General features: G+C 43.6%; 3 protein-coding genes across 4 annotated transcripts; 2 read left to right on the top strand and 1 right to left on the bottom strand.

Annotated features, from left to right (window-relative positions):
- The first annotated feature begins 1179 nt into the window (after window positions 1–1179).
- On the top strand, window positions 1180–5590 carry LOC130197953 (crystallin J1C-like). Its single transcript, XM_056420945.1, has 10 exons — window positions 1180–1285; window positions 1815–1891; window positions 2489–2665; window positions 2759–2857; window positions 3544–3636; window positions 3723–3879; window positions 4588–4703; window positions 4857–4934; window positions 5057–5196; window positions 5296–5590. Exons 2-10 carry the CDS (start codon window positions 1825–1827, stop codon window positions 5392–5394), a joined length of 1026 nt encoding a protein of 341 aa, XP_056276920.1. The 5' UTR covers window positions 1180–1285; window positions 1815–1824; the 3' UTR covers window positions 5395–5590.
- Window positions 5591–6324: 734 nt separating this feature from the next.
- Window positions 6325–13157, top strand: eif2b5 (eukaryotic translation initiation factor 2B, subunit 5 epsilon). The gene is made up of 16 exons (XM_056420403.1): window positions 6325–6502; window positions 6707–6831; window positions 6950–7135; window positions 7215–7392; window positions 7824–7904; window positions 7976–8053; window positions 8146–8458; window positions 8542–8687; window positions 10827–10971; window positions 11067–11168; window positions 11257–11358; window positions 11924–12014; window positions 12095–12218; window positions 12306–12431; window positions 12548–12658; window positions 12882–13157. Exons 1-16 carry the CDS (start codon window positions 6344–6346, stop codon window positions 12942–12944), a joined length of 2130 nt encoding a protein of 709 aa, XP_056276378.1. The 5' UTR covers window positions 6325–6343; the 3' UTR covers window positions 12945–13157.
- A 276-nt stretch (window positions 13158–13433) lies between these two features.
- Window positions 13434–16276, bottom strand: LOC130197640 (mitochondrial ubiquitin ligase activator of nfkb 1-A). Of its 2 annotated transcripts, none has more exons than XM_056420408.1 (5): window positions 15742–16276; window positions 15479–15603; window positions 15271–15358; window positions 15069–15189; window positions 13434–14983 (listed from the first exon to the last, which is right to left on the bottom strand). In XM_056420408.1, exons 1-5 carry the CDS (start codon window positions 15875–15877, stop codon window positions 14491–14493), a joined length of 963 nt encoding a protein of 320 aa, XP_056276383.1. In that variant the 5' UTR covers window positions 15878–16276; the 3' UTR covers window positions 13434–14490. The 2 variants fall into 2 exon arrangements, with proteins under 2 accessions (XP_056276383.1, XP_056276384.1); XM_056420409.1 differs by having other exon boundaries at window positions 15726–15781.
- Between the last annotated feature and the right edge of the window lie 3521 nt (window positions 16277–19797).

Genomic DNA, 19797 nt, shown 5'->3' with positions numbered 1-19797 from the left:
AGGGGGGGTGTGGTTCAGGGAACGGTGTTGGGGCCAGGTCTAATTGGCCTCAGCTGGTGATTTATTGTTAATCAGCCCCAGCTGGGGTTAACTTGTGTGCGTGTGTGTGCGTCCGGCCCCATAAAGGAGCAGTATAGGGACTGAGGAGCGAGGAAGTGGGGAGCAGAGGCACAGTCTGCAGTCTCAATAAAATATATGACCAAATATCCTTGGTGTATGCTCATCCTTTGGTGCTCGGGGGATGAAACCTACCTGCAGACACAAACCTGTTACACACAAACAGCTTTCACAACCCATCACGGTCCTCCATCAGACACAATGGGTGCACACACCAATAAATGACAAAGTACTTCAGTCAGTTCAGTGAGGTCACATAAATGTGAATTAACCCCCCCACAAAAAAGTGTTGTATTCAGACACCCCTGTTTACTATTTACTAACCACCTAGCATGTAATAATGTGCTTTTCCAGCAAATGGCTTTCGCACCACAAGCGGAAGGATACACCCGTGTCCCACTTTGGGCCCTGATGATGTTCCTTTTGTCTTTCACTTTGATGTGCAGTGCACGGAGGCTCCACTAATACAATACTGCTGTTATTTTTATGAACCCTGTACCTATGTGGCAACCCACAGCATCTTGGCCCTCTATCATCCAATATGTGCGTGTGCGTGTGTCTGTCTCTATGATGTGATGGTTTATCCAAAAAAAGGGTGCGATCATTTCCGGTCACTTGTTTCTGCAGCAGTTACCTCTGCTGGCCAGCAGATGGCGCTGTGGTCAGTGAATGTAAAATCCTCTTCCAGTTGCCCATTGGACTCTGAGCCCTGTGTGTTGAGACTATCACGATACATGCCGCTAAATAAAACAGGTTTAATGGATTATTGCCAATTAAACACTTGATTTAGTTTCTTTACACGTGTAGGAAGTTCTTACTGTTTGTCAATCTGTCAATTGGCGTATTCAATGTGCAACCGGTCACGTTTACTACACTACCAATACTGTATCGTATTGAACCATATCTTTAATGCATTCAATGTGACTGAAGCATTGAAAGCATAAGTGTGTTACAGTTTGGACTGTATCAATACAGATTAAAATGTTGGTCAAAGTGTGCCCAGAGAGGGGGGCGGGGTTGTATTCTTCCTTCCGCGGTGGGCGGTGCTACGACCTTTCATAACATGTTTTAGGAACACTGCTGACACTGAACTCACGAGTGACGTGTGCAAAGTGCGACCTGCCAGTATTATTATTAGTGTGCAACGTTACAGCAGACGGACTTTAAGGTAAGACTTCTTTACGTCATGCACAGTCGCGTAGTCAGTTAGCTCGCGCTAACTAGCCCAGTGGGTAAACAATGCTGCGGTAAAGTCACAAGCAACTATCGCGATAGTATTCAGGCAGCGAGAGCAGGGAGCAGAGTGCAGAGCATTACGCTAATGAATCTATGTGGTGCCGTATACTTGATAATAGAGATCACTATTTTGGGTTAATCGATGCTCTTTAGTTATTATGAACTGTCACAGAATAGTGCGACACACAATTTCCCAGAGCTCAAAGTGACGTAGTACGGCAACTCTCTTGTTCAATCCAGAAACGCGAAGACACTTTACAATGATGGGAATCAGAGACTTGCTGCAAAACATCCCTTTAGAGAGCAGTGACTAATCGAAAGTCTCAACTGTAATTACAATAAAACCTTATATATGTATGGTTATATATATATATATATATATATACACATATACATGTATATTATAATACTATTTTAAATCAACAAATAACAATTCTCTTAAATGGCATTATGACTTGCAGGTCTTCACAGATGGCTGCAGCTATGGCCAACAGAGCGATAGGAGCCATCGTCGGATCAGCAGTTGCGGACGCAGCAGGTAATGATGCTGGTGGTGGTGGTGTGTATTTGGTAGTCAGTACAATGTCTTAAGGTAAATAACAAAGGTTTCCTTCTCCCACCCCTGTTTTAATACTCTCCAAGAAACAATAAAACCTACGCAAACTAGAATATAAAGGTCACACTGAACTACCAAAAACAATACTGAGCTCCCTGTCTAACCACATGACAGGAGAAAAACAGACACAACAAAAATGGCAGAGAACCTCGACACAGCTTCTCCAAAAATTACAAATGGTGACCTACACTCAGGCACCATAACACAGAGTGTGGAGGTGAGAAGAGAGAGAGAAGAGAGAGAGAGAGCAAAGCACTGGATCTGGGAGTTTGTCTGTCCCGCCCTCTGATTCAGTGATGTCTCAGGTGGTGTTGCTCCAGGCAGACCCGAAGCAGATAGACAGCCCTCTTCTAGGAAGAGGGTGGAGTTAAGTCAGGGGACTAACACCCTTAAAGACAAGACCAGTGGTTTTGTGCATGTTGGAGCGCCTTTTCTAAACTCGGCTAGTCATACGATTTCAAGGAACTTCTGTTTTGTGACCTAAAACTGAGACGAACCTGCTGTCTCGCCGCCCTACAGCGCAGCCCTTGCACTGGGTGTACGACCTCCAGAAGCTGCAGGTGATTCTGGCTCAGCATCCAAACCCCGAGTTCTGCCCTGAGTCGGCCAACCCTTTCTACAGGAGGCAGACGGGCCAGCAGAGCTGCTACGGGGACCAGGCCGTGGTTCTGCTGGAGTCCCTCTCTGCATGTGGGGGTAGGATTTGGCTTCTTCCTCTTATCGACCCGGAAGCAAAATAAAGCTGTGTGAGTTTTATGTTCTAATTCATGTCACCCACGAGGGGGCTAGGTCTGAATGTTGACGATCTGAAGCAGCGGACCCTCAAATTCTTTGGTCCTGGATCAGAGTATGACACGCCTGTCAACGACCCTTACAGAGAGAGAGGAGGTAGGATAACTACCCCGCAGAGGTGTGCCGTGTGCAAAAGAATGAATTAATCTTTTATTTATTTTTAATTTTACATTTATTTAACCAGGAAATGCCTCCATTGAGATTAAAAATCTCCTTCACAAGAGTGTACAGGCCAAGACAGCAGCAGTAGCACATTACACACTGTTTCAGACAATACAGACAGACAGATATTTTTTTCGATCACAGCATAAATAACTAGAACGGGCACTCGGTAGAGCGCATACCTTCGCATATCACACGATTGGGCATTGAATTATGAACAGTTTGGCATGAGTTGCATGCCAATTGGATAAAAATTGACCGCGCTATGGTTAAAAGAAGATGTTGACCTTTTCATGACCTTGACCTTTGACCCGATCGATCCCAAAATCTAAGCAAATGGTCCCCGGATAATAACCAATCATCCCACCAAATTTCATGCGATTCGGTTTAATACTTTTTGAGTTATGCGAGTAACACGCATACAAATAAATAAATAAATACACGGCGATCAAAACATAACCTTCCGCATTTTCAATGCGAAGGTAATAACCAAACTAAGACTCAAGTCTTCACAACCCAGTTCACACAGGTGCACATACCTCAGTCAAAGAAAACATCTTCAACCAGATGAACCTACCTCCACCGTCATCTGATGAGGCGTTTGTCCTCGTGTGCTACAGGGCCGAGGCCTCAGCTGCCCATCGAGGGCCCGTGGAGACACGCGAGTTTGAAGAGCTTCCTGAAGAACGTGGATGCGGGCAAAGAGGAGACGGGTACGTCCGGGGTCGTTTCATAACGAAAGAGCTGAAGACGTAACGGAGGGGAACGGCTCTGACGGATGCGTTGTAATTCTCCGCAGGCTGTGAGGACGACTGTCAGATCGATGGAATCGCCAAACTGGCTCCTGTGGTGGCTTTTTACGCGGGAAAGCCGGACATGCTGGAAAAGGTGGAGCAGGCGGTCCGCGTCACCCAGAACGATGACGCATGTGTGGCAGAGACCCTCGCAGCCGCAAGGTCGGTATGTTTATAATATATTGACACTACCGCTCAAATGTTTGGGTTCACCCAGACAATTTTGCATTTTCCATGAAGATTAACAATTTTATTTGTCAAATGAATAGAAAATTGTCAAGACTATGACAAGGTTAGCAATAAAGATTTCTTTTTGAAATATTAATTTTGTTCTTCAAACTTGTAGCTCAAATGAAGGCCAGTTTTGTAGCTTCTCTCACCAGCATAACTGTTTTCAGCTGCGCTCACATTAAAAGGGTTTAAAGGATTTTCTACCCCTCCGCTAGTCTTCTAAGGCGACAACACAATGTACCATTAGAACACTGGAGATGGGCCTCTATACGCCTTTGTAGAGACTTCATTAAACACCAGAGAATAGTCATTTACCACATTAATAATGTAGAGAGTGTATTTATGATAAATTTAATGTTATCTTCATTGAAAAAAAGTATTTTACTTTGAAAAATAACGACATTTTTAAGTGACCCGACACTTTTGAACGGAAGTGTACGTGACTATTTCCACTTGATGGTAGTTATAATAGTTTATTACTACTTTTAATTTATTAAATTATTGGAAGGCCAACAGGTGCGAAGACACTTCACCAGGTGATCAGTACGGACACTTCTCAAAGCAACAATGACACACTGGATGCAGTAGAAAAGGACAACACACGTATGTTATTACAGCTGACTGGGACTATTTCCCCAGGTTCCTGGAGCATTTCATCCTGAACGGTCCTGATCCCAAAGCCTTGGACTCAGTGCTGGACCAGCTCAGTGACCCCAACAGGAAGCAGCCCCAGGATCTGGACAAAGCAATCATTGGTATGTGGGGCCTGCTGCTTTGTTGCTCCACTACAGCAACGTTATGAGACCCTGGGATTTAAAGGGTTCACCCTTTAATATACCAAGTAGTTACCAAATAAAACAAATTAATATTGTTTTACTGTGAGTTGACCCTCTTCTGATTGATTCCAGGGCACATTCATCAGGTGAAGGAGAATCTCTCAAAGACTCCTCAGGATCTGATCCCCACCGTGTTTCCAAACACATGAGGTATCCTCACAAAGCTCGTTTCAACCTCTTTTATCAGAAGTGACTCAGGCAGCTGTCATATCAAGACAAATCCAGTTACAGTGCCTTGACTTCATTCACATCTGCTGCCGATGTTCCTTCAGGTTTGCCCGGTGCGTTCCAAGCGGCGCTCCATGGAGTCCTGACGGCCACGTGCTACGAGCAGGCCGTCAGAGACACCATGAGCTGCGGGGGATGCACCTGTAGCCGAGGGTCCTTCATTGGAGCCTGTCTCGGGGCCCAGGTATGACTGTGTGCTAATCTTACACTTGTTCTAGTTATTATTATAGCAGCGTTGCCCGTCTCGCGATTTCTAAAATGTGCTATTTGAATGTTCTCATAGATTGGATTTGAGGGAATTCCAGCTTCCTGGACATCCAAAACCCAGCGCTATGCCTCGGTGCTGGAGCACGCCAAGAAGATCACCAGACAACACCAATAGTCTCTTTCTGGCAGCGTAATGTGGCTGAGGGACAAAATGGACAAAACGTTGAGCTTTCACAGGACAGTGAATGAAGGTTCTCGCCCAAACAGTTGGACGGCAAGAGCCAGATGTTTTTGTCTCTGATGAAGTTAAATATGTTGGTCCAGATGTTCAGTAGCTGAGTTCTTCTGCAATAAAGTCAGCCTGAGAAATATCACGTTTCGAGAGTCTTTTGTGCAACATGTCAACAAGTGATGGTGAAGTTCATCATGATGAAGCACCAACATGGTTTCATTCAAATATAATTTGTATCACAAATCCCTCAAGCTCAGTGTGACCAGTTTGATTTACTGTGGGACTCTTCTGCCATGAAACTCAGAGGTTTCTTTATACTTCCGCCAGGCCACTAGCTTTCTTAGAATAGAACATTTATTTTGCTCTTTGAATTTGCCTTTTGAAATGGGATTCCCTCTCATGTGGGTTGACTGTAATTTAAAATCCGTAGAGAAAATTAGATGTCGTAAAAGACCTGTTAGGACCAAATACATATCTGCTTATCAGAGTATTTCTCTTAAAATTGTGAAAGTTGTGATTTTGGGGGGCTAGTCAAAAGTTTATCCGTAATATTTAAGGGACTCAAGAATATATATTTACAAAAATATTCTGACATGGACATTACTTTAGTTTGAACCTTTGTTTAATTTCGTATACAATACAAAAGGTAAACGAAAGTTACCTGTAACGGTTGCGAATATTTACACAAAACAGACGTCATTACTGTAAGGTTACATCAATGCTACATTTGAGTTCATAATGCCATCGTAGTGTAATAAAGTAAATAGTTGTAAAACTAAACAATGTAAACACAATGAATCCTGCAACGTGCGAACACCAAGAAAGGATTGACCCTCCAGAGCCGCCGTAGCCGAGTCTGACGACAGAGCCGACCAGCACAGGGGAGTGAAACATGGCCGGTAGAGGAGGAAAACAGAGTCGGTCGGGCGCTGGCCTGTCGGGCAGAAAGGGTGCCGACGAGCAGGAGGAAGAGGAGCAGCCGCTGCAGGCTGTCTTAGTCGCGGACAGCTTCAACCGGAGGTTTTTTCCGGTGACCAAAGATCAGCCGAGGGTAGGCATCAAGCTAGGCTAACGGGGTGCTACGCTAACTCACGTCCATGCTGTAAACAGTGACAGGGCTGCACCGACACCGAGGGAACCCACTGAGCCCTCAGTCGAGCGGCTGGGTTGGTGTTGTTTAACAGTGCGCGTGGGGGTCTTAACAGCTACTCAAAGTTCCACTTCTGACATCTGTCACCCCCCCCCATGACGACAGGCTCTGCTGCCGCTGGGCAACGTCGCCATGATCGACTACACGTTGGAGTTCCTCACGTCCACCGGGGTGCAGGAGACGTTCGTCTTCTGCTGCTGGATGGCCAGTGAAATCAAGGAGCACCTGCTGTGAGTTTACACTATCTCTCTCTCTCTGTGTGTGTGTGTGTGTGTGTGTGTGTGTGTGTGTGTTTTCATCATCATCCTCATCAGTGTCGGATGAAGTGACTTGAATGTCTCTTGACAGGAAGTCAAAGTGGTGCCGACCCACCTCTCCGAACACGGTCCACATCATCACCTCGGAGCTGTACCGCTCCCTCGGGGACGTGCTGCGCGACGTGGACGCCAAGTCTCTCTTGCGGTCGGACTTCGTGCTGGTCTACGGAGATGTGGTCTCGAATATCGACATCGGTCCGGCGCTGCACGAGCACAGGTAAGAGACGAGAAGTCCGCAGAGACCGTCTCCATCTGTGCTACCGTACCACCGACGGCCGTTTTTATCTCGTGCGCAGGTATCGTCGAAAGATGGAGAAGAACATATCGGTGATGACGATGGTCTTCAAGGAATCCTCGCCGGGCCACAAGTCGCGCTGCGAGGAGGATGACGTCATTGTTGCTATGGACAGCAGGAGCCAGCGGATCTTACACTACGAGAAGACCCACGGGCTGAAGAGGCTGCAGTTCCCCATGGTGGGAGGAGGGGCACATTTCACCACATCTTCAACGTGCTCGGCCTGTTTTTACCTTCGCCTTGAAAATGCGGAAGGTTATGTTTTGATCGCCGTGTATTTATTTATTTGTATGCGTGTTACTCGCATAACTCAAAAAGTATTAAACCGAATCGCATGCAATTTGGTGGGATGATTGGTTATTATCCGGGGACCATTTGATTAGATTTTGGGATCGATCGGATCAAAGGTCAAGGTCATGAAAAGGTCAACATCTTTTTACCATAGCACGGTCAATGTTTATCCAATTGGCATGCAACGAATGCCAACATGTTCATAATTCAATGCCCAATCTTGTGATATGCGAAGGTATGCGCTCTACCGAGTGCCCGTTCTAGTTTTTAGATGTTTTGAGATTGCCGTTTGACCGTCGCTCCCGATTTGTCTTCGCAGAACATCTTTCACAACGGAAGCGACGAGTTTGAAATCAGACACGACCTCCTGGACTGTCACATCAGCATCTGCTCCCCGCAGGTCGGTTACAGCACACAGCCGGGAGCGGTGGAGCGTTAGTGACGGAGGTGACGAGCGTCGGTCTCTTTCAGGTTGCTGAGCTCTTCACCGACAACTTCGACTACCAGACGAGGAACGACTTCGTCAGAGGGATGTTGGTCAACGAGGAGGTACGCCGCAGCCACGGCCCCGTTTCCCCATTTTCATTTGGAATCACGTAATTCTGCAGACGCCATTCAGAGCGTGACTGATTCTGTTTTAGATCATGGGCAACCAGATACACATGCACGTCACCAAGGACGGTTACGGCGTCCGCGTGTCCAACCTCCTCATGTACGACTCGGTGTCGTCGGACCTCGTGCGGCGGTGGGTCTACCCGCTCACCCCCGAGGCGAACTTCATCGACCAGCAGGGACGGAGCTGCACGTATTCGCGCCACAACGTCTACCGAGGGTCCGGAGTCAGCCTGGGCCACGGCAGCCAGATGGAGGAGAACGTCCTCATCGGCTCCGACACCAGCATCGGCGCCAACTGTTACATTTATAACAGCGTCATCGGTAACAACTGCACCATAGGTGAGCTCCTAACCGGCAAGGTCTGAAAACTACAAGCACGTTGCGCAACGCGTGTTAACGGCCCCCTGTTGTTTGTGTGTCAGGGGACAATGTGACCCTGGACCACGCCTACATCTGGAGCAACGTTCACATTGCCAGCAATGTGGCGATCAACCAGTCTCTGGTCTGCGACAATGCAGAGATCAAAGAAGGCGTGAAGCTGAACAAACAGTGTGTGGTGGCGTATAACGTAAGCGACGCATGGTCGTCTTTTATTCTTCATGTCAGTGAAAGCTGATCGATCAAATAACGTTCCATGCAGATGAAATGACATTTCAACTCTTTGCTCAAACCCTTTCGATGCCTCACCTGACACGGCAACTCCTCAAGTGCCTTTAGTTCAAATGTAACTAGAACAACATTACGAGGACATTAACATTTGAAAACTTATTTTTCCCTCAAAAGCTACAGAAAACAACTATATATATATATAAATGTATATATATATGTGTGGATATAAATGTATGTGTATACAGGACTGTCTCAGAAAATTAGAATATTGTGATGAAGTTCTTTATTTTCTGCAATGCAATTAAAAAAACAAAAATGTCATGCATTCTGGATTCATTACAAATCAACTGAAATATTGCAAGCCTTTTATTCTTTTAATATTGCTGATTATGGCTTCCAGCTTAAGAAAACTCAAATATCCTATCTCTAAATATTAGAATATCATGAAAAAGTATACTAGTAGGGTATTAAACAAATCACTTGAATTGTCTAATTAACTCGAAACACCTGCAAGGGTTTCCTGAGACTTGACAAACACTCAGCTGTTATAAATCTTTTTTTAAACTTGGTCTGAGGAAATATTAAAATTTTATGAGATAGGATTTTAGAGTTTTCTTAAGCTGTAAGCCATAATCAGCAATATTAAAAGAATAAAAGGCTTGCAATATTTCAGTTGATTTGTAATGAATCCAGAATGCATGACATTTTTGTTTTTTTAATTGCATTACAGAAAATAAAGAACTTCATCACAATATTCTAATTTTCTGAGACAGTCCTGTATATATATATATATTTTTGTGTGTATATATATGTATATATGTGTGTGTATATATATATATATTAGGGCTGTCAATCGATTTAAAAAAATTATCTAATTAATCGCACATTTTGAAATTCATTAATCGCGATTAAAAGTATTTTTTTCTTCTAAAGACGAAATCTTCTAAATGAACGAGTAATCCCTTCAGACACTTGTTTAATTGTATTCTTTTTTAAAGATAAAACTTCACACAGAGCTGTGTTTTCAAAGAGGCTCCTACCTATAAAGTATTTTTTTCTTCTAGAGACTAAATCTTCTAAATGAACGAGTAATCCCTTCAGACACTTGTTTAATTGTATTCTTTTTTTAAAGACAAAACTTCACACAGAGCTGTGTTTTCAAAGAGGCTCCTACATATAAAGTGCCAGTGAGGTATTTAATATCGTGGATGATAAATAGTTTCTTCAGTGAAACATTCAGATTAGTAAGAAAAGGTGTATTTGAGACCCCATTGGTCCTGTCATCTTTAACATTGAACAACAGCAGAACAAGTGGCCTTGGTAAACTCACTGACATTCAATTATGTCACGTTAACCCTCTGGAGGCTGGGCTCATTTCCTCGATTTTACAAAAAAATGTAAATTCACCTTTTAAAGGCTTTTGCATATGACACATCCCAGTGTTTCCCCCACCATTCTATCAGCATATATTCAGCATGTCATTCTGTCTCTACGTGTCGTTCACTCTTCTCGGCTCTCCGTCTCGCGCGCCGCAGAGCTCCATGCCGGCGTGTCTGCGCGCGCATCGGGGTGGAGCAACAACAAAAAGTCCCCTGCACCTTCCGCCCCGCGTCACCGACACGTCGCCCTCTGCTTCTCTGTGAATATCGAGGAGCAGACGGGAGGAAGGAGGCGGACTGCCGCGGCTTGACACTCAGAGGAGTGAAACAACTTCAACGACACCGGAAGTAAACAAAGTTGCGTTAATTGCGCTAAAATATTTTAGTGCGTTAATCGCGGCCAAATTAATCGCATAGATTAACGCGTTAACGCTGACAGCCCTAGTATATATATATTGGTATATATATGTGTGTATATATATTATATATGTGTGTGTGTATATATAGTATATATATTATATATATATATGTGTGTGTTTGTATATATATGTATGTGTGTGTGTATATATATATACATGTGTGTATGTATGTGTGTGTATATATATGTACATACATATATATACATGTGTATATTACTGAAATTGCTGTCAATACACACACACACACACACACTTTCTATCTCCATCTCGTCACTTCATTTGCCGGGGACTGTCTTCAAGGTGGTTATTGGACCCAACACCTCTCTACCCGAGGGCACCGTGGTGTCCATGCACCATCCGGACGAAGAGGAAGAGGAGGATGACGATCAGTTCCTGAGTGACGACGGCGCAGTTGGTCACAGCAAAGACAAAACCAAACTGAAAGGTGTGTATGGAGTGTGTACTGACGCGCGCTAGCGTGATACGCAGAGCGGTGACACGTGTTGCGTGGTAACGAGCGGTTGTCCTTCGGCGCTCCAGCGTTTAACCCGGCGGAGGTCGGGGCGAATGGGAAAGGCTACATCTGGAAGGCCGGCAGTCTGGACGACACGGAGGGCGAAGAGCTGCTGCAGGGCCTCTGGGGTAGGACAGCAGCGCGGCTCGTTTCCAATGGCCAGTCATCCATTTGGCCCGCGTCCCAGCAGCCTGCCGTTTGTTTCCTGGGCAACAGGTTTGGTGTTGAACCCGGACCCCGAGAGCGAAAGTGAGGACAGCGAGCCCGATGACCCCGACGACCTCGTGATCCCCTCCCCCGAGATGGATGATGTCAATGGTGAGCGAGTCCGGTCTGTGGAACTGCATGACTGCCCCCTACTGGCCGCAAGAGACAAAACGACACAACCAGCGATCATCACATGACTACGATCACTCTGATTACCTCAGGATAATAATATATAAACACAATGAAATGTATTAATCACTTCAGGGATGCAACTGACTATCATTTGCATCACAGATTCGATCATGTGATTCTGAGGTGCGTCGTCCTCTCTGAGGAAGTGTCTCGCACCGCACGATGTAATTACCTTCGCATTGAAAATGTGGAAGGTAATGTTTTGATCGCCGTGTATTTGTATGCGTGCGTGAGTGTTATTCGCATAACTCAAAAAGTATTAAACCGAATCGCATGAAATTTGGGGGGATGATTGGTTATTATCCGGGGACCATTTGATTAGATTTTGGGATCGATCGGTCAAAGTCATGAAAAGGTCAACATCTTCTTTTTACCATAGCCTTTTTGATTTTTCTTTTTTGATGCTTGAAGACTTCAGCCTCTCTGTTGTGTGTTTGAGACGCCTTCCTCTCTGACTCGTGTCTGTTGGTCCGTCCGTGTGCAGTCTTCCAGATGGAGGTGCTCGGGACTCTGCAGAGAGGGTTGGATGAAAACATCAGCTGCGACAATCTCGTGCTTGAGATCAACTCTCTCAAGTAAGGAAGGAAAGAAAGAAAGAAAGAAAGTAGGAAGGAAAGTGGCTGTTTTTCGCATACTCAGTTCTCTCTCTCTCCAGGTATGCCTACAACATCTGTCTGAAAGAGGTGATGCAGATTTTAATGCGCGTGGTGCTGGAGTACCCCTTCCAGCAGCAGGGCCCTCAGCTCACCCCGTCGCAATACGTCGCTCTGCTGCTGCCGGTAAATATATTGTGTGTGTGAGAGACGGTGGAAGTAAAGATTCTCAATTTTCCACTTGCACTTTTTAATCTTTGTTCTAACTCGCAGTTGCTGAAGAAGTGGGCGCCGGTGTTTAAGAACTACGTGAAGAGGGCGCAGGACCATCTGGACTGCCTGTCGGCCTTCGAGGAGCACTTCATGGAGCAGGAGAGCCACTGGGCGGCGATGGTCAAGGTCAGGGTCAAATCTACGCCCCCCATTCAGCAACGCTGTGTCACGGGCAAAGTATTCAGCCGCCTGGACTGTACCTGGTGCTGAGGATGCTGTGGGTGTTCCTTCCCCCCTCCCAGATCCTGATGAACATGTACCAGCTGGAGATCCTGGAGGAGGAGACGATACTCCGCTGGTTCTCGCAGGAAGCCTCCACCGACAAGAGCAGGCAGCTCCGCAAGAACCAGGGGGTGGGTACCGGGAGAGCTGGGTCACACGGGGTGCCATCTGTGACATCTCAGTTATGCAATACATTGTGTGATACAATGCGTTAGGAAATGTAGAGGAAGAACATATTGAATCCTATTTAAAAAAAATATTTAAACACCAGCAGGTGTAACTTACAGTGTAACTTGTTCGTGGTTACAGAAGTTTTCTCACCCCCCTCGTCGCTGTCTTGTTTATCTCCAACAGCTACAGAAGTTCATCCAGTGGCTGAAGGAGGCCGAGGAGTCATCAGAGGAGGAAGGGAAGTGATGAGGAGCGCTTAAGAAAGGACAACTCTGTGAAAGTTAAACTATTGTTTGGATAAAATGGACTCAGGCAGCTTCCCACCACTCCGATCCCGCAGGACAGTCACGTAGGGCTGTCGACGTCAAAATCCAAATAAAGAAGAAAGACTCTCTGACTGCGTAGAGATCATCTGTCAGAAACTATCACACAATGTTATATTAAAACAATAGAACAGTTGCTTTACGGATTTATTCATTACAATAATCACTTTTTAAAAAAAACAAGGATGTTTAGAGTTCTTTTTCTCTACAAGTTGGACAAAGATTGTCATCAAACAATGATTTAAGAGCTAGAAGATTATATCTGCAAAGTAGATGCAGTAAAAAAAAGTTATTTTAATTCCGACTCATCTGGACATGATGACGGTGATTAAAAAGCCATAGATCCTTTCATCGGGTTCAGTTAACATATTGCAATCAGCAACAGATTGTGAAAATAAATGAAGACATTACATTAAACTTTCTGATTTCATCTTTATTTATAGAAACAAAATGTAATTATGAAAATAAAATGTTCCCTTGATAAAGTAGCTTTGACTTGACGTCAAATAGCCGGCATCAAATGAGGTCACTTCCTCATGCTCCTGAGAATACTTACACTGGCCCAATGGCTGCAGAACAGATACCACATGGTTCAGGTCACATGGTCGGGTCTCGAGCTCATTTGTTTGTCAACAACTTGAGGGCGCCATTCACCCCTCCCCCGGTCCATTCACCCCTCCCCCGGCCTATAAAGTGGGTTCTCTTCAGGCCTAAACACACACTGCCAGGTGTGTAGAGAGCTTTAAAAATATACTGACAATGTGGTTCACAGGGTGTCCGTGGGTCCTTAGTCTTAAAAAGTCTTAAATTGCTTTTCCAAAAAATAAGGCCTTAAAAAGTCTTAAATTGTCTTAAATTCAGATTGGATTGGTCGTACATTTTTTGGGTGTCATGTCACTGCGAATATGAGGCAATCTGTTCCGCCAGGTCTAAGCAGTCTCTGGTGTCACCGGGGCCACGCCCCTTCTCTTAAAGGGGCCCCGCGTTTTCGGTCCCATCCCCTACAACGTGAAGCATCGACTACTTTAGAAAACATGGCAGGATGCAAGTTCAACAACGGCTTGAAAAGAACGAGTGTTTCTGGTCACGGTCGGTGAAATGCTTCTGAAGCTGCGTTAAATATAATTTACATTAGTAATGACATTTTTGTGTTATCCTTTCGCATTACACCATACTGTTCATTTTGAATAGACATCAGTGTGTTTAGATTAATGTATATTTCCACTTTTGATTTGTATTTCCATCACAAGTTAGGTCTTACATTTTATTTAAACGTGGTCTTAAAAAGTCTTAAATTTCACTTGTTTATTCCTGTAGACACCCTGGGTTCAGAATAATGTATAATTACAAAGTTGGTTAAAATGTTTGGTCCAATATAACTTGTCTCCGCATCATGATGGTTCTATGCGGTTCTATGCATGATGGCAGTGGGGGCTCTCTTCAACCCGCGGCGTCCACATCGACCGGGCCTACTTCGATCCGTCGTCCCGATTCCTCGCCAGGCCGTAAATGGCGCCGGCGAGAAGAGACGCCCCCGTGATGCCGGTCGCGGCCGACAGCGTCTTCCACATGCTGGCCGACCGCTCGTGCCGGTCCATGAAGCTCCCGTGGTCGCTGGGAACCAGGATGTACTTGCGGCCGTCCCGCGGGGCCTGCAGCCTCATCACCTGACCGCCCTCCAGCACCAGCTCACCGAAACCCGTCAGGGGGCTCCCCGACCGCAGCATCTCCTCGCTCTCCTCCATCGCCACCGGCTTCTCCCCGCTGAGGCTCTGCAGCAGCATGTTCTTCAAGCCGTCCTCGGCACGCCTCACTTTGTAGTGGACCCTGTCCAGGAAGGACCCGGAGGCCTCCAGAGGGTTCTGGATCTTCACGGAGAAATCGGTGACGTAGGCGCCGGGGCTGACCAGGCTGAACGGCACCGAGTTGTTGCTTTCTTTTCGGTTCTTTGTCTGAGAATTCCTGGAAAAGATAATCAAGCTGTCATTAACCGGTAGATTGACGTGAGAGACACCTTTGTGTGTGTTATTCTGTCGATTTAGAGCACCATGTGTTGGTGAAGGAGTTCCAGTATTTCCATTGCTCCTCCACGGTGATCTTCTGAATCACACCAAAGCATCGTGGGACAAACTGGCTGGCCAGAGGCTCCCCGTCCGCCTGCACCAGGCCTCGAAACAGACATTAAGGAAACTCGGTTATTCCATTCAAACGTGCAGTCACTAAAATGTTCATTCTCGACCCGGCTGTACCTTCTACTGCAACGTACTGCAGTCTCTTGTGGGGAGACGCTCTCAGCACTCTGAGCAAATGTTGATCTGGCTTGAAAACTGGTATTTCCTTAAAAAGGGGAAGATAAATAACATTTAATAATCAGTAAAAAAAAATTACAAAATCAGTTCCAGAGTAGTTCTTTGTGAAGACTAACAAGGGACACACACAATGACGTAGCCTACTTGCCTTCAGCTTTTTCAGTTCCGTTTTCTTCTCTTGGTATAAATGATAGAAAAGGCGAGAGAAGGCCAGGCTGGAGCCGGCTCCAATCAACACCAGCGGGCTTATGGGGAAGTCAGCCATGTCTGGACCTGCAAGCAGGAAGAAGACGCATATCAACACAAGTCACAGGGAGCTGCATACTTCAGTCAACGGTCATTATCGGTGAAGGAGTCGCGTGTTTGGAGAGAATAATCCGATAAAGAACAGATACCTGGAATAAAACGCACCTGTTAAAAGAGAAAACAACTTTAAGACACTGGTAGTTTGGTCACATTGACCTAAACCGAAAGCCAGCGATAGTTCCACTTCCGGGATCGGTCGCGTCGCGTCACGTTTCATCAGCCAATAGGAAGTGAGCAGCATTCAGCGTGACACATGTTTGACCACCAGGTGGCAGCAAACAGCAATGGGTGAAACACGTCTAACGGCTGTACAGTACATACACTTACACCGTTCAGTTAAATGTTTAATAATGATGGCGATGTGTTTAAAACACTTGTCCTCTGGGTTTCGTGAACGCTCACTTAGAGGTGGAAGATGTTTTAAAACCTTTATACTACGCTATTACAGGTACACGTACAAATAATTCAGAATGTTACTTGAATTAAAGTTTTGTTAAGTAAAAGTATTCGCAACTAACGTTAGTGGAAGTAAAAGAGTGAAAGTACACATGCAGAAGTGCCCATTTTTACTATATCAAATGTAAATCTTATTTTAATGTTGGGGTTGGAAAATGTGAGACTCATTTCTTCTACTTTAAACATTTTGGGTGGATTAATCTTTCACCATGCATCATGTTTTAGAAACTGATTGTCATATCTCAATCTGAAAGGTAACTAGATCACTTTATAACCAATATATTGTATTGAAATGTTTAATAATTTTCAGTGTATTTGAAATATAAAGTAGTGTAAAGATGTTATTAAATTGCACTAACTCTGTGTATGAATGCAATTTGTCGGACAAGATTGTGATTGATCCAATAACAGTGATGTTGATCCAAGTACCGTTATGTTGATCCAATAACGGTGAGAAAAACGATTCAAGCCCTTCTTAGAAGTGACACATTTAAATATGGCTTGATACTTTTGATATCAATTACAGAAATTAAGATATTTATATTTGATGGGTGTTTGACCAAATTATTTTGTCCTTCTTTTTATGACTTTATTATTGTTTATTGCTTTATTACTTTTTATGACTTTAATATTTATTATTTTATTACTTTTTACTACTTTATTACTTTTTCACTACTTTTTTGCTTTTTGATTATTTAATTTTTCATTTCTTTTTTACATTTCATTACTTTTTACTTTTTTATGACTTATTACTTTATGACTTTTTAATGAATTTTTTAGTTCTCATTACTTTTTTACCTTTTATTACTTTATGACTTTTTATGACCATTACTTTTTTATAACTTTTTTACTTTTAATAACTTTTTACTTTTAAATACTTTTTTATTTTTTTCATTACTTTTGTACTCTTACTTTTTTGTATATTTTTTACTTTTCATTACTTTTGACTTTGTATTACTTTATAACTTTTTATGACTGACTTTTTATGTCTTCGTGGCTTTTTATGATTTCATTATAGATTTTTTTACTTTTAATAACTCTAACTTTTAAATACTTTTTATGTTTTCATGACTTTTATGACTTTAGTTTATTATAACTTTTTACTTTTTATAACTTTTTATGAATTTATAATTTTTATGACTGACTTTTAAATAATACTTTTTTATTTTTTCATTACTTTTTAGAACTTTTTACTTTTCATTCCTTTTTTATTTGTAATAACTTTTTTTTAACTTTTTATTACTTTTTTAACTTTTTATTACTTTTACATTACTTGTACTCATTTAAATATGGTTTGATACATTTTATGAAATCAATTACAAAAATGAAGATATTTATATTTAATGGGTAGAACACAAAACAATGTTTCCTTCTTTCTATTACTTTATTACTGTATATGACTTTATGACTTTTTAAGTGGCTGCACGAAAAAACTAAATGGAGAGTCGTTAAACGAGCAACTGTTTAATTTTAGTATTGTTATTTTATTTTAGCTTTATTTGATAAAAATGAGTTGGACTAACTAAATTACAGTACATTCACTGAACTAGCATTTTGAATGCAGCACATTCAGGTATCACCTTTGCCTTGATTGTAATGTCCGGTTTAACACAGTTGGTTCACTCCCTGTTATCGTCATGATTAATATTGACAATCTGAATGATGCCGTTGTGAATGGGAGGATTTGCAGGCAGAAGTCATTTAAATAGACTCCAACAGACTGCCAGGATTTCCAACTCCCAGATTGTTTTATTATGACTGTCAGCGGCCTGAAGATGTCACTCCACCCAGTTTCACAATACGAGAAAAGTGTCCGACAACGTACACTACTTTTGGCACAGCAGATGGTTTTCTTCTTCTTCTATTTCCCTCCTGTTAATCATCTCACAACCTCTCAGATGTCCCTGGAGAGGTGCAGACCACCTCAGCACAGTGAACACCGGCGCAGCTTATCTCCCCATCAGGTCTCGAGTGGAAGCTGCCCGCGTTGACCAAAGTCACACCAATGCATCATAAAGTAAAGAGTCCCAGACTTCTCCAGCTTCCCTTTTCCTCTGCCTCTCTCTGTGTACCGAGCAGCCGTTCTCTTGGCAAACAGTGCTTGAAATACACACCTGTTTTACATGCATGCTCGTATTTTTCTCCCTTCATTTGAATGCTTTTATCCAACTAGTTCCCAGCTCCCTTATTTTTGGCTGTGTAAATAGTTGCTTGTATTGACAATGTATCCGCACTGCAGATAATTCTGTAGATTAGATTTTTGTTGGTCCACGAATAGCAGATATACTCTCCAGGGACATGTCTGGCATGACGACTTGAGAAGAGAGGAAAGAAGACACACCGCTGAACAATGCCTTTATCGAGATGCTTATTGTTGTTGTTGTTGCTACTACGTAACGCTCATCCTGATTCATCCCTCTCCATTATGTCCTTGACTGCTAACTGAAAGAAACATGGCATTCAATTTTAAGTGATGATGTCATTGGAGCACCTTTTTCACTCAATAATGTGCAACCTTGGGGCAGCAAACCCGCATGGAGCGAACCCTCTGATGACACAGGCAACACGGACATTCTGCAGCGGCTTCACCGACCGGCTGATGGCGAACGGAGCTGAACACCCGGAAACAATGAGACATCTGGCATCATCTCTTTGTCTAATGAATGGTTGTTATTCTTATTTCATCAGAAAAAAAATTAAAAAGTCCCTGAATCCTCCTTTCTGACTACTTTTCCGTTCTTTATTGATAACGATTGATGAACACAAATGCAAACAGAAGCTCTTGAAAAGGGAAAACACACACACACACACACACACACACACAGCATTCATGACAAGTGGCCCCTTAACCGTTCTCTAACTCTCTAAGTCCAAACATAATTATAACCTGAACCTTGAAACCAAGTGTGGATCCATCCCTCTCAGTCTGATTCGCCTTTATAACCATCGTTGCCTCCATTAAAATATGCAACATGTTCACTGACAGCTTGAAGGTCCATCATCCCCCGGATGCATATAACACACAGAGCTTTAAAATGCTCTACGTTTCAAGTGTATTAAGAATGTATGCAGCAATTACTAATAGGTAATATTTCCCACATTCATTTGAGCCAGTGATGCTTTGAGTTCTTCAAACCAGACCCTTGCACCCTTTGATTGTCCAACATTGTGGCTTTAAGGCATCAGACGTGCTGCTGATAGTGCAGGAGATAGTTTTGAGATGACGAATATAGATATAAATCACCGGTAGCTATGAGAGAGTGGACAACATTGCTGGTGTCAAATGTTTGCCACGTAAGCAACACTTGGATCATTATTTTGAGCCCCTAATATCTGACATTAATAACCAACGTGATTGTGCAACGTTAGAAAGGCTCCGTCCAGAGTTGTAAGCGTGCGTATACACACCAGGCCTCCAGCAACAGACGGGTTTATGGGTAAACACGAGAAACCAGAAATTCCACAAGCGCCATCCAAGAAGAACTCAGAAAGCTCAAACGTGACCTTTCATCCCGAGGAAAGGTTGTTCTGACATCCATCATGAGCCAGTTCATGAGCCTCTCAGACAGTGAAGGCGGAGCAGTTAAACGTCGAGCTGCTGACGGAGGAGGCGAGGACCGGTCCTCTGTGTCAGTAACATGTGTTCCTCATCTCTTCAAACACGCGGCCTGTTTTTCACTTTGCACAGCAGACATATGTTTCATC

Source organism: Pseudoliparis swirei, chromosome 8 (genome assembly GCF_029220125.1).
Source record: "Pseudoliparis swirei isolate HS2019 ecotype Mariana Trench chromosome 8, NWPU_hadal_v1, whole genome shotgun sequence".
In the NCBI taxonomy this organism is placed as follows: domain Eukaryota; kingdom Metazoa; phylum Chordata; class Actinopteri; order Perciformes; family Liparidae; genus Pseudoliparis; species Pseudoliparis swirei.
This window is presented reverse-complemented; position numbering and strand designations above follow the sequence as displayed.